This window comes from Herpailurus yagouaroundi, unplaced genomic scaffold (assembly GCF_014898765.1).
Source record: "Herpailurus yagouaroundi ecotype Mexico unplaced genomic scaffold, PumYag 203, whole genome shotgun sequence".
In the NCBI taxonomy this organism is placed as follows: domain Eukaryota; kingdom Metazoa; phylum Chordata; class Mammalia; order Carnivora; family Felidae; genus Herpailurus; species Herpailurus yagouaroundi.
This window is the reverse complement of record NW_024412434.1, coordinates 5,755,972-5,770,011: the sequence shown is the minus strand read 5'-3', so window position 1 is coordinate 5,770,011 and position 14,040 is coordinate 5,755,972. Positions and strand designations below refer to the sequence as shown.

The 14,040-nt window shown below is 40.4% G+C and overlaps 1 protein-coding gene and 1 long non-coding RNA gene across 3 annotated transcripts in view; one reads left to right on the top strand and one right to left on the bottom strand.

Moving 5' to 3' along the window:
* LOC121014652 (uncharacterized) overlaps positions 1-13,932 on the bottom strand; it is a 69,123-nt gene extending 55,191 nt beyond the window's left edge. Inside the window, exon 1 of the long non-coding RNA XR_005783335.1 lies at positions 13,765-13,932. This is a non-coding gene — a long non-coding RNA (uncharacterized LOC121014652). The remainder of the gene's footprint in view (positions 1-13,764) is intronic.
* ZEB1 (zinc finger E-box binding homeobox 1) overlaps positions 13,431-14,040 on the top strand; it is a 208,867-nt gene continuing 208,257 nt past the window's right edge. For both annotated transcript variants that reach the window (XM_040451048.1, XM_040451047.1), the window contains exon 1: positions 13,431-13,541. In XM_040451048.1, coding sequence (XP_040306982.1) covers positions 13,484-13,541 — 58 coding nt within the window. In that variant the 5' untranslated portion in view covers positions 13,431-13,483. The remainder of the gene's footprint in view (positions 13,542-14,040) is intronic.

The following is a 14,040-nucleotide window of genomic DNA, read 5'->3' as shown; positions in this document are numbered from 1 at the left end:
CTATCCACCCATTCATTCATTCTTTTGCTAATATTGAAAGAGTTCTTCCATTCTCTAAATGACCTTTGCCAGTTGAAGGCAATCTTGATTGAGAACAGCAAGAAAAGCCACCTGAGATTAAGAATTTACCATAGAGGGGCACCTGGGTGGCTCAGTTGGTTAAGCGTCTGACTTCAGCTTAGATCATGATCTCGTGGTTTGTGAGTTCAAGCCCCGCGTTGGGCTCTGTGCTGACAGCTCGGAGCCTATAGCCTGCTTCAAATTCTGTGTCTCCCCCTCTCTCTCTGCCCCTCCCCTGCTCATACTCTCTGTCTCTCAAAAAAATAAACGTTAAAAATTTTTTTAAAAATTAAAGAAAAGAACTTACCATAGAGAATTAGCACAATGGGAATTTGGCCAGAATTTCATGGTTTGGATGTGGATTAAAAGTAAAAATATTGGCTAACAGAGATTTGTAATTTTGCCAGACTATGCTCTGCCTCTGTTTGTTAGCAGGGCTAAGTGTTGACTATGGATCTATTTTACGTTTTGTTTATGGGTTTGCTTTTGTTTGTTTGTTTGTTTGTTTGTTTAGAAAAAGAGTGCATGAGCAGGGGAGGGGGCAGAGGAAGAGAAGCTCAAGCAAGGTCCATGCTCAGTGTGGAGCCTGATGGGGGGGCTTGATCTCATGACCCTGGGATCATGACCTGAGCCAAAATCAAGAGTTACACACTCAAGTGACTGAGCCACCCAGGCACTCCTCTACTTTACAGTAAAGCTTTAAGTGGAATCATAATTTTGAGCATTTCAGTCTTTCTAGTTTTACAACTACCACCCCTTAGTGAATAAGCTTGCACCCAAAACAATTTTCAGACAATATCTTTCAGGAGGACTACCCAGCCCTTTGGATCCATTATTAAAAACTACCATTATTTGTGTTTTTGAATAAATGTATTCATGATACAAAATTCAAAAAATATGAAGATATTCAGTATAAAGTCTCTCTCTCCTGTGCTTTAGTCTCCCAGAACTCCTCTCTAGAGGCAGACACTTGCTACCATGTGTCCTCTCACAGAAAGTCTATGCACTTACATTTGTATGGGTGTGTATAATTATAGGTGTGTGTGTGTGTGTGTGTGTGTGCGTGTGTAGTAAACAGTAGCAAACTATACACACTGTTCTTTACCTTGCTTTTTCATCTGACTTTACTTTTTATTTTTGAGAGTTTTTCAGATTAGCTGCTTCATTCTTAAATGGCTGAATAGTATTCCTAGAATTCCTTTGAATTACTCTCCAATTTATTTTGTAGTCAAGTATACTTGCTCAAGTATTTGTCTTTCTCTGACTTATTTTGCTTAGCACAATGCTTGCTAGCTCCATCCACATCGTTGTAGATGACAAGGTTTCATTCTTTTTTACAGCTGAGTAATATTCTATTATATGTATATAAACACACACACACCACATATTCTTTATCCATTCATCAGTTGATAGACATTTGGGCTTTTTCCATAATTTGACTATTGTTGATACTGCTTCTATAAGCATCAGGGTGCATGCGTCCCTTCCAATTAGTATTTTTGTATCCTTTGGGTAAATACCTACTAGTGCAATTGCTGGATCATAGAGTGATTCTATTTTTAACTTTTTGAGGAAACTCCATACTGTTGGTGAAAATGCAAACTGGTGCAGCCACTCTTGGAAAATAATTTCCAAAAAAATTATAATCATGGTGAGACAAACTCATATATTTCCAGTGGCATCATATATTGGTACAATCCTTTTCAAAAGTGTGCTGACAATAGGTTTAAAGAGATACAAATATATTTATTCCTGTTGACTAAATAATTTGTTTTGAGAATATTTTCTCAGGAAATAATAAAAACCCAAACAAAAACTATACTACAACAGCATTATTTATAAAACAAAAAATGGAAGGATTTAAATGTTCAATAATATGTAACTGGTTTAGTAAATTATACCAATTTAAGGAATATTAAAGTCAGGTAAAAAAAAAAAAACAAGTGTAAAGGTGCTGTGTCTATATAGGAAAAGGTGTGTGATGTGTTAACTGAAAAAGCATAATACTAAATTATATGTAGTTCTCATATGTATATGGCAAAATCTGGGCATAATTGTAGCTATATAAACTATACATGCAAAAAAAGATAGAATAGCAGTGTTGGGATAGGAATAGGGATGGCTGTTTTTCCTCTAAGTATTGTGTAACTTTAAAGAGGATGCATTTAAGTGTCTCCTCATACCTCTTCTGAGTCAATACCACCTTCGTGCACAGTGGTAGTCCTGTAAGTAAAAGATGTGTAAAGAGATGCAAAGGTAAGAAATGGAGAGGTTCTGTCTATATACCTAAAGGTGTTCCAACTCCTTATGAGACCTGACTGCTTTCCTACTTTTGGATTCTATGAAAAAAAATTTGCAAACTTACATCCTTATTATAAACTATTTTTTTCTGCTTGGCAAATTTGAACTGGTGTCTGTTACACACAAGTCAAGAAATAAAACTAAGGCAGTTTTTATATTTCTCTTAAAATCTTTAACTTGTATTTTTAAAAAGTTCTATATGGGGTGCCTGGTTGGCTCAGCTGGTTGAGCATCAGACTTTGGCTCAAGTCATGATCTCATGTTTCATGAGTTTCAGCCCCCCCTTTGGCTTGCTGCTGTCAGCACAAAGCCCACTTCGGATCCTCTGTCCCCCTCTTTCTCAGCCCCTTCCCTACTCACTCTCTCTCACAAAAATAAAATACATAAAAAAAGTGCTATATGCCATTTAATTGCATTGCAAATAGTGTTACTTATCCTAGGGTAGTAAATTCACTTCTTGTGTAGATAATTCCTTAAATAATGTAGCTAAGCCAACAGTATTTCTAGATGATATAATAAATATTCCAACTAATGTTAAATAACAACATGTTAATCTCATATCTTCTTTTGTCCTTTAATTAATCATTCCACCTATGCCTGAAGTGACATTTTCAGGGGTAAAATTCTCTTTTAGCCTTGTTGAACAGAAAGGCACTGTGTGGGTTATGCTCTTAATATCCGGCTCTGATCTTTGTCTAGGAATTTGCTTTTGCTGTATTCCCTATCATTTACTGTTTACCATGTGCCAGGCACCATGTAAAACACTTCACATACAATATCTTATTTGCTCTTTACAAAGTCCCTGTGCCAGAATGATTCACAAAGGCAGAAACTTTTGCTCTTTTCTATGGTTATTAAGTATGCTTCACGTGAGACAGGCACTGCTTTTGGTATCAGAAACACAAAGATGAAAATTTCAGGCTAGGAGACAGATGTAAAGCATAGTAAAAGTGGTAAATGCTACAGCAGTGGTGTAAACAAGGTACTCTGAAGGATGTGAGGAAATCACTAGTTATGTGAGGCAGGTTCTCTAATTCCCAAAAATTCTGATACAACTGGAGAAGTGCTTAGGTAATCTGAAATCCGGGAAAAGAAAACTACTCTGTCTTCTTGGAAATATATAAGGTAATTTGGAAGACAGCAGAATCTGAATGGGGAGCATGCTAACTTTTGAGTATTAGGCTGTAGTAAACATAATAGACCAAAAAATAGTATTAAAAGATACACTGGAGACTTTTCAATTATTCATTCATTTGCCATATAATTTTGAGAGCCTGGCATGTACTAAGATGGTTTTAGGAGCCAGAAAGACCACTACAAGAATGTCTAATCTGAAACAATTTATTACTATTATAAACATCAGAAATATTAACTATGCTTTATATTGCTTATAATTTAACATTATACTATTTGTTAATATAATCTGAAAATGTTATTCTTCATCTGTGCTTCATTTGGATAGCCACATCTTGTATCTTTACAAGATGGCTTTTATTTGCTGAATGGCTTTGATTCCTTTATAAATGATTATTCAAGAGGGGGAAAAAAAAACTTTTGAAGTTCCCTTTATGATTGCTCTTCTACTCACTTTTCCTCTGCTCCTCTCACTATCCCCCTCCCCTCTAGAACACTTGTATAATGTGGACAGTCTTGACTTTTTAAAAACCCTTTCGTGGATTACTACTGTTTTCAATAAAGGGTCCCCAGTCCTTAGAATCTTCTTGTGATCTGGTTCCTGTTTCCCCACCTCTGCAACCTTAAGTGGAATACGCATTCCTTTTATTTGATGCTCTTATTCTATTGGCTCCTCTGCCCCCAAAATACCGCACACACTCTAACTTCTTTCTGCCTTTAACACTCTTCCCTCATTTCCTGACAAATTCTATCACTTCTCCAGAAAAGATTTCCTTGACTCAAGGTTAGTTCAGATGACTCTCCTATGTACACTATATCTCCTGGACATTTGTGTAACAGTCTCTTTGTCAATCTGTTTCTTCCACAAACCCGTGTGTTTCTTGAAGTCAGAAAGCGTATTAAGCATTTATAGCCCCATGCAGCATCTGTCACACAGAATATACACAAGAATATTAATTTAATGAATTAACTAATGAATAATTATTAAAAGTTCTATATGGCACAATGCTAAATGTTACATAAAAAGTAATGACCAATTAGTGTAAGGTTTTAAAAGCTGTTTATAAAGATGAACAAATAAATCAATAAAAACATTTATCAATCATGAAACTTAAAGCTTACATACTTTGGTAGGCAGAATAGTGGCCTCCAAAGATGTCTATGCCCTAATCCCCAGAACCTGTGAATATTTTTAGGTTATGTGGCAATTAAGGTTGTAGATGGAATTAAGCTTGCTGATCAGCTGATCTTGAAAAGGGAAGATGTCCAGAATTATCCAGGTGGATCTAATTTAATCACAAATGCCCTTAAAACCAGAAAAGGGTGGCAGAAATATAAAGAACTAGTGAGCTGACAGCATGAGGACTCTGGCCGAAGTTGCTGGCTTTGAAGACTAAGGCAGGGGCCACGAACCAAGGAATGTGGCTGGCCACTAGGAGGGGAAAAATTCTCCCCCGGAGTCTTCTGGAAGAACCTAACCCTACCAAAGTCTGGTGAGACACATTTTGACTTCAAGACTGTAAGATAACATATTTGTGTTATTCTGAGCCACCAAGTTTGTCGTAATTTTTTATAGTAACATTAGAAAACTCATACGGATACCTACATTAAACAGGATTAACTTTGGCTGCCTAAAACAGAAAACCTAAGACATTGGTGGCTTAAAGATGATATGTTTCTCTCTATATAAAATAGATCTGGAGGTAAGAAGTCCAGTGCTAGTTACGTATTCTCTTGTGTCAGAGAGTCAGGCCCCTTCGATCTTGTTGCTCTGCCTTTCTTAATCTTTAATAAAAAATTTATTGTCAAATTGGTTTCCATACAACACCCAGGGCTCATCCCAACAGGTGACCTCCTCAATTCCCCTCACCCACCCCCCATCAACCCTCAGTTTGTTCTCAGTTTTGAAGAGTCTCTTATGTTTTGGCTCCCTCCCTCTCTAACCTTTTTTTTTTTTTTCCCCTCCTCCATGGTCTTCTGTTAAGTTTCTCAGGATCCACATAAAAGTGAAAACATACGGTATCTGTCTTTCTCTGTATGACTTATTTCACTTAGCATAACACTCTCCAGTTCCATCCATGTTGCTACAAATGGCCAGGTTTCATTCTTTCTCATTGCCACATAGTATTCCATTGTGTATATAAACCACAATTTCTTTATCCACTTATCAGTTGTGGACATTTAGTCTCTTTCCATAAACATTGGGGTACAAGAGCCCCTATGCATCAGCACTCCTGTATCCCTTGGGTAAATTCCTAGCAGTGCTATTGCTGGGTCATAGGGTAGATCTATTTTTAATTTTTTGAGGAACCTCCACACTGTTTTCCAGAGTGGCTGCACCAATTTGCATTCCCACCAACAGTGCAAGAGGGTTCCAGTTTCTCCACATCCTCGTCAGCATCTAGTCTCCCGATTTGTTCATTTTAGCCACTCTGACTGGCATGAGGTGGTATCTGAGTGTGGTTTTGATTTGTATTTCCCTGATAAGGAGCGACGTTGAGCATCTTTTCATATGCCTGTTGGCCACCCGGATGTCTTTAGAGAAGTGTCTATTCATGTTTTCTGCCCATTTCTTCACTGGATTATTTGTTTTTCGGGTGTGGAGTTTGGTGAGCTCTTTATAGATTTTGGATACTAGCCCTTTGTCCGATATGTCATTTGCAAATATCTTTTCCCATTCCGTTGGTTGCCTTTTAGTTTTGTTGGTTGTTTCCTTTGCTGTGCAGAAGCTTTTTATCTTCATAAGGTCCCATTAGTTCATTTTTGCTTTTAATTCCCTTGCCTTTGGGGATGTGTCAAGTAAGAAGTTGCTGTGGCTGAGGTCAGGGAGGTTTTTTTCCTGCTAGGGTTTTGATGGTTTCCTGTCTCACATTCAGGTCCTTTATCCATTTTGAGTTTATTTTTGTGAATGGTATAAGAAAGTGGTCTAGTTTCATTCTTCTGCATGTTGCTGTCCAGCTCTCCCAGCACCATTTGTTAAAGAGACTGTCTTTTTTCCATTGGATATTCTTTCCTGCTTTGTCAAAGATTAGTTGGCCATACTTTTTGTAGGTCTAATTCTGGGGTTTCTATTATATTCCATTGGTCTATGTGTCTGTTTTTGTGCCAATACCATGCTGTATACACTAACAATGAAGCAACAGAAAGATAAAGAAACTGATCCCATTCACAACTGCACCAAGAATCATAAAATACCTAGAAATAAACCTAACCAAAGATGTAAAAGATCTGCATGCTGAAAACTATGCTGTACGCTGAAAGCTTATGAAGGAAATTGAAGAAGATATAAAGTAATGGAAAAACATTCTGTGTTCATGGACTGGAAGAATAAATATTGTTAAAATGTCAATACTACCCAAAGCTATCTACACATTCAATGCAATCCCAATCAAAATTGCACCAGCATTCTTCTCGAAGCTAGAACAAGCAATCCTAAAATTTGTATGGAACCACAAAAGACCCTGAAGAGCCAAAGTAATTTTGAAGAAGAAGACCAAAGCGGGAGGCATCACAATGCCTTTCTTAATCTTAAGGAGCTGTAGCCAGCAAGTCTGATTCCAACCAGCAAGAAGAGAAAGAATAGTGAAACACCTACTTTTATTTATTCAAAAATTTTTTATTAATGTTTTTTATTTATTTTTGAGAGAGACAGAACGTGAGCAGGGGAGGGGGAGAGAGAGAGAGAGGGAGATACAGAATCTGAAGCAGGCTCCAGGCTCTGAGCTGTCAGCACAGAGCCTGACACAGGGCTTGAACCCACGAACTGTGAGGTCATGACCTGAGCTAAAGTCAGATACTTAACTGACTGAGCCACCCAGGCACCCACCTGGGTGAATGAACCACCTCCATTTGAAGGACTTCCTCAACATTGCACACATTCACTTCCACTTTGATCTCACTGGCCAGAACTGACTAGCACAGTAGCACCTAGATACATGCAAAGACCATTCAAGTGGTCATGGGACAGCAGTGGAGGGTTCCATTTTTAAGAAGGAGAAGAAACATACTAGGGACAATCAGCTATCTCTACCTTACTACTGTGGTATTGATTTCTTTTCTCCTTTCATGTCTTAAGTATATAAAAGTAGTCTCTCCTAGATTTTGGATTAGGGCAGGGGCTTTCACTCTACAAAGAATTACTCAGTAATTACTATGTAAGAGAACCTTCCATATTTCTAAGTATTTGTCAGATTTTGCATGTACACACAGTACAATATGAATATATATATAGTCATTGAATGACATAAGATACATTGCATTCAAGTTTTAGTGTTGTGATAAAAAGAAACAGAATTCTTGTTTGATAAAGGTTAAATACTGTGGGGTCTGGCAGGAAACAAATGGCACACTCAAAGGGTAGTTTGATGAAGAGAGTTTGATGAAGAAACTATTTACAGAGATGTGGGCAGGCTTTAGGGGAACCAATAAGGGATAAAGTCCCCCAAGGACTCGCAACAGGAGGGTACCATTACCATCCCTCAGCCTGAAGGGATCAAGGGAAGCAGTTTCTGGAACTTGGCAAGACCTGTCACCATGAGACAGGGTTGACTGATGGGATCCATGGCCTTACATAGAGGAATGAAGCTACTGCCAAAAGCCACAGACAGGAGGGAATGTGCGGGAAGGTGAAATAAATATCCTGACCTCTCTCTCTTTCCTTCCTGTGATCATTTGCCAAGGCCTCCAAATTAGCTGAAACCAAATAGAAACCAGAGGGCAAAGGATCTTGGGTGTTGTGGTCCATAAAAATCAGCCTCTAGGAATACAGAAAGGCAAAGACTGGGATTTGAGGGACACAGAAAAACCAGAATATGAAAAATCAAAGAATTTTACAATGTTGGGATGACTCAAACTTTGAACAAAGAGAGAAAGGGAATTGATCCAAATAGATTTGCATTAGACCTGGTAGAAAGAAAGATGAAGACAGTAATTAAAACATAAAACAGTGGAGGGGCGCCTGGGTGGCGCAGTCGGTTAAGCGTCCGACTTCAGCCAGGTCACGATCTCGCGGTCCGTGAGTTCGAGCCCCGCGTCGGGCTCTGGGCTGATGGCTCAGAGCCTGGAGCCTGTTTCCGATTCTGTGTCTCCCTCTCTCTCTGACCCTCCCCCGTTCATGCTCTGTCTCTCTCTGTCCCAAAAATAAATAAACGTTGAAAAAAAAATTAAAAAAAAAACATAAAACAGTGGAGAGGGGACACTGCCTGTGATCTATTTATGAAATTAGGATAAAGAGAGTGAGCTAGAAATCGAGGCACAAGAAGGAATGAGAAGGGTCTAACCAGAGATCTTCAAGTTGAGAATATATTTGAACACAGGGGGTTTCTTATTACCAACTTTTTCGTGTGAGTTTAACATATTTGTGGGATATCTAAAACCTATTATTGATCACAAATATCTTAAACAAATACACTCCAAGGAATGAACAGTGGCAGTGATTGTAACTGAGGGTCTGTGGACTAAAGGTCAAAGAAATAGCTATACTTTGTAGCATAACCAATCAGTTGCTAAAAGAAATCAAGATGCCAGAGAAAATACATGGAAACAAAAGGGGAGGGGAACAGCAGTAGAAACCAGAAATCAGATCCCTGATATGGTAAACACTTAAAGTTCATTCAAGTCCAGAATATGCATGTTGCCCTCTCTCTAGTATAATTTATTACCTATAGTTGTCAAGTATAGAAAAAAAGTGCTATTCATTCACGTCTGTAAGTTATTTCAATAATATAATCTATCTTCCATGAAGGTAGGCTTTGAAAGCAATCATTTTCATTATTGTAAGTTTATGGAAAGATAAGTTTTAGTTTTGAGATGTTCATTAGCATCCTTCAAACAACTTTTTCTACACTGATTTATACTTACATCTATTAGACACGTTCCTGAAAAAAATGCCCCCAAAATAAGAAGCTCTGTGTGTTAACATTTCATTGACATATATTAAAAATATATGTCATTGAGCATTAGTCCCCAGAGAGAAAAACCATTTCATGTTGCAATATATAGTAAAACCACATGGAGGTTCGGGGAAAACATTTGTCCCTATTACTATGTCTTGGGAGGCTTTATTAGAAAAGTTGGTGTGGGTCCTAAAGGCAGCTGTTGGTTCTGGATCACTCTGTAGTCATGTTTCCTTCCTGACTCAGCAACTGTAGAATTTGGTGGAACTGCAGCAGTTAAACCACCATTGGCCCCTTTTGTCTCATTGTGAACCCCATGTCCAGAGTCACTACTGAGCTAAGGATTGAGGAGTGACATTAGGGGGCTTCTAAATTCTGAATTTTGACGGGGAACAGGTATCAAATTTATTCTTTTTCCTTCAAAGCTCTAAGAGTAAAATAATATGTTAATATAATTAATTTATGTAATGAATTTTCTTTTCATGAAACAACCAATTTATTTTGATGAAGATTATAGAATCTTATTATAAGCTATACTTCCCAAATGTGTTCAGGAAGTGAGGTATGTGAAAATCATATGCTCAGTATAGAATGCCATGAAATATCTACATTTTCAACTCAAAATAATTTTATTTCAAATTTTATCCTAACTTATACATGAATCTTACATGGAAAGCAAATAGCAGGTGCAAAGGGTTTATGAAAAATTTATAGAAAAAAAAACTCAGTATTAAAAATATTCTACCCATTTACATTTTCCTTATAAACTTAAAAAGATTACAGTAATTCATTTTTAGCAGAATACCTCTTTCAGCATATGCAATCCCAGAGCAGTGTAGAAGCAGAGTATTAACATTTCATTGACACTAAAATTAGGAGTATATATTGAATATATACTGTATAGTGACACTACAATTACTAAAATCAACAATATAAGGTACATGTTAAACTCTTACTAGTATAATTCCCTATCATGCTTGATTTAAATGAACCTAAATTTACTTATTGAGGTATAATTGACTAAATAAAGTTAAATTTTAATAAAGTTATCACTTGTCTAAATTTATTCTAAAGATTTTCCCTAATTCTTTAGTTCTATTTAAGAGATAAGCAGCAACCATCGCGTAAACATCAGGTTTAAAGCAGCAATTTAGGGGCGCCTGGGTGGCGCAGTCGGTTAAGCGTCCGACTTCAGCCAGGTCACGATCTCGCGGTCCGGGAGTTCGAGCCCCGCGTCAGGCTCTGGGCTGATGGCTCGGAGCCTGGAGCCTGTTTCCGATTCTGTGTCTCCCTCTCTCTCTGCCCCTCCCCCGTTCATGTTCTGTCTCTGTCCCAAAAATAAAATAAAAACGTTGAAAAAAAAAAAAAAGCAGTTTACTCTGAGATTTACTTTTGCCTGTTTTTCAGTCTAGATTTCAATAATTTGGGGAACTTTACAGTTATTTGTGTTAATTAAAGTTAATATATTAATTAAATATTCAATTTGTAATATATGTATTAACATATATATTTAAATAATTACTACAGGACTTTACAAAACTGAAATTTTGTATTAGAAGACTTAGGATACCAATATTTCTTGTGCATATTTAAAACATAGGAGTGGGCAGAGTTAATCATTTGGAGAAAACGATTATGGAGTCACTAAAATCAAGATCAATTAGTTTCAAAATCAGGCAGGATATAAATGATACTAATCAGCTTTGCAGCCATGATTTCAACTGTTCCTAACAATTAATGTGGTGAAGGCAGATAAATGATCCTCACTTTATATAGGAAAGGTCAAGAATTTTAAGAAATACTTCCTTATTGAGCATCTACAATATAACCAGGTACTCCACTAGGTCCTGAGGGCACAGAAATGAACAACAAGAAATGTCTAGCCCAAGCTAACTAAACCAGGAACCATTAGAGTAAGGAAGACAATGACTTCCTATTTGATCTGTCCCTTTGTCTCTTTGATTTTAAGGTAAGGATGAATACTGAAAGAAGCTTAGTAGGGAGGTACAGGACACTTCTGAAAAAGAAAAGGACGAGTTATACTTCCTAAGTTTAAGAGTAGGTAAAATGTGCGCTAGTTCAAACGTATTTTTTTTTCCATTCTGGCTGGAAATTAGGGTAGCTGTAAAAAAAATTGGGGGGGGGGGTTGGGAAGGGAATGCTGGCAAATGACAAAGTCTGTAACTTGATTCAGAAGCCAATTGAAGAACATTATACAGCCTTTAGGAGGTAGGAAAAAGTTACTGCTTGAACCAAGCAAAACATGGACAATTCTGGGATGCACAAATTCAGTTAACATGGTATGAACGAAATCGAGGATTGCCTGTACTTAAAATGATCATTAAGAGTGATGATTCTAGTTTTGGCATTGGGCATGAATAGATGTACAGACATAATGTACAGCAAAGAATATTTACAGTCACATTCCATGCACTAATAAATAATGCATTCATTTCTCAAAATGCCAAAGAAAGTGTGGGAGAGAAAATTTTCATCTGTATTCAGGATTAAACTTTCTAATTTTAAATTACCAGACTTCAGATGTAAATTTATTTCAGTTGAAAGGTTTGAGGAGATTATTAATGGACCTTCTAAAATTCTGGAGTGTTTAAAAGATGATTTTAACATAATAAAGAATCTTGCCATAGGTATGGCAAAAATTATAGACATAAATTTATTGAGCACCTACTATGTGACAAGCAGTGTGCTGAGTGACTTACTATTTCTAATGCTGTGTGTCACGTTTCAGTTTTCTCAATTTCTCTAACAGTAACAGTACACTGTTAATTTACAACTAAATTATTTGAAACGTAGCTCATTTGTTCTATTCCAAAGACCTTTCCTCATCGGAACGGGGTTGGGGGAGGGGAGAGAAGGGAAAGCTAAATCCTACTGAAGACTTACTGTCTTGGTATTTGTGGCGTTATCTATATGGTCTTTCAGAAATCCCCAAACTTGTACAGAGACTTGAGATAAGATCAGCAATCTATCAGTTTCAAAGACCACATTTGTTAGCCGTGTTTCTTTCCTCAAGGTCCCATTCAGCGATAATTGCCCGTTTTGACGGTAAATCATGGCGCATTAGTACCTTAACTCTCCGTCTTTGCGCCTCCCATCTCGTCCATCTGCTCTCAGGGGAAAGCAGGGAGGAGGGCAGAGAGCGAGGCGGCGGGGGAGGCCGAGGTGACAGCAGGTGAGCCTGATGCGGATGAGGAAGTGAGACAGGGACCGTGTGGGTATTACTCATTCGGCTTCACCGCCGGTGTCGCCTGCAAACGGAACTTCTCGCCTCTCTTTCGGTCCAGCTGAAGTTCTATCTAACTGAAGTCACTTCCCATCCCGGTTCGCTTGGGGGAAAACCGTGCGTCCGTGTAGGGGAAGGGAGTCAGAACTGCGGGGCAGGTAGCCTCTCTCATGACGCCGCCTGTCCCCGTCAGAGGCCGGGCTTCCCAAGTCAGTCTCTACCGTTCCCCGAACCTGCCCTCCCTCTACTCTCGGGAACTTCCCGGGTAGCCCAGAACGCGACCCTCTCCTGAGCCCCAGGGTGCGCCGATGGGACAAACGCTGCGTGGGAGCGGAGCCCAACCTTGACGAAGAGGGAGGACAGGTTGCTCCGGTCACTGCGACGCGGCAGCTCGGAGGGTACAGGGTCCTGAGGGGAATCAGCCAGGCCGGTCCGTGCCCTAGGCTGCCGCGGCGGGTGTGGTCAGTTCAGAGGCAGAACGCCGTTGAGCCTCCTACTTTACCTTTCTCACCCCCCCTGCTTGCCGCCCTTCTGACAACGTCCCCGCAGTTTCCTATCGCCCCCCTCCCCCATCCCACGACACCTGAGGGAAACTTTTCCCTCGCCCCTCAATTCAAACTCAGCTGCTCCTACGGTTGCCGCAAACCGTCCTCTCCCTAGCAACAAGGTTCCGGCCGTAGAGCGAGCGGCTCTAGGTGTAAGGAAGGTGATGTCGTAAAGCCTCGAGTGTCGTAAACCAGGTGCGGTGGGGAGGGGGGAGGGGTGGAGGGGTGGAGGCGGAGGGGTGGGGGGGGAAGGGGGAGGGAGGGGGAGGAGGTGACTCGAGCATTTAGACACAAGCGAGAGGATCATGGCGGATGGCCCCAGGTGTAAGCGCAGAAAGCAGGCGAACCCGCGGCGCAATAACGGTGAGTGGCGGAGGGGACCGGGGAGCGGCGGAGTCAGGGGGAGCCGGGCAGCCGGGGCGCCCCCGGGGGTGAGGGGGGCGAGCCGGGCTGGGGGCGGCCGGGGCAGGGACGGGCAAAGTGGAGTGGGAAAGTAGAAAGTAGTGCTCTCTGCCCCCCTCCGCTGCTGCCGCTGCCGGAGCCGCGCCGCGGCCGCTCGCTCTCCCTGAACCGTTATGTCTCTTACCTGGTCTCTCTCCGCCTAGCGGCTCCTGCCGCCCCTGCCGCCTCCTTGGACCGTTAGCCGCCGCATCCCCGGCGCAGGGCGGGCGGCCGGGACGCGGCTGGCCACTTTTCTGGTCCCGGGTGGAGCGGCTGTTGCTTCTTTTCGCACTTTTCCCCACTCTTTTGCCCCTCGGCGTCTCCCCTCTCCCCCTCCTCTCAGCCCCCTCCGCGTTATTCTCCCTGTGCGCGGAGGCCCCCGGGAGCCGAGGAACAAACTTGTGGCCGGCGCTGACCGTGC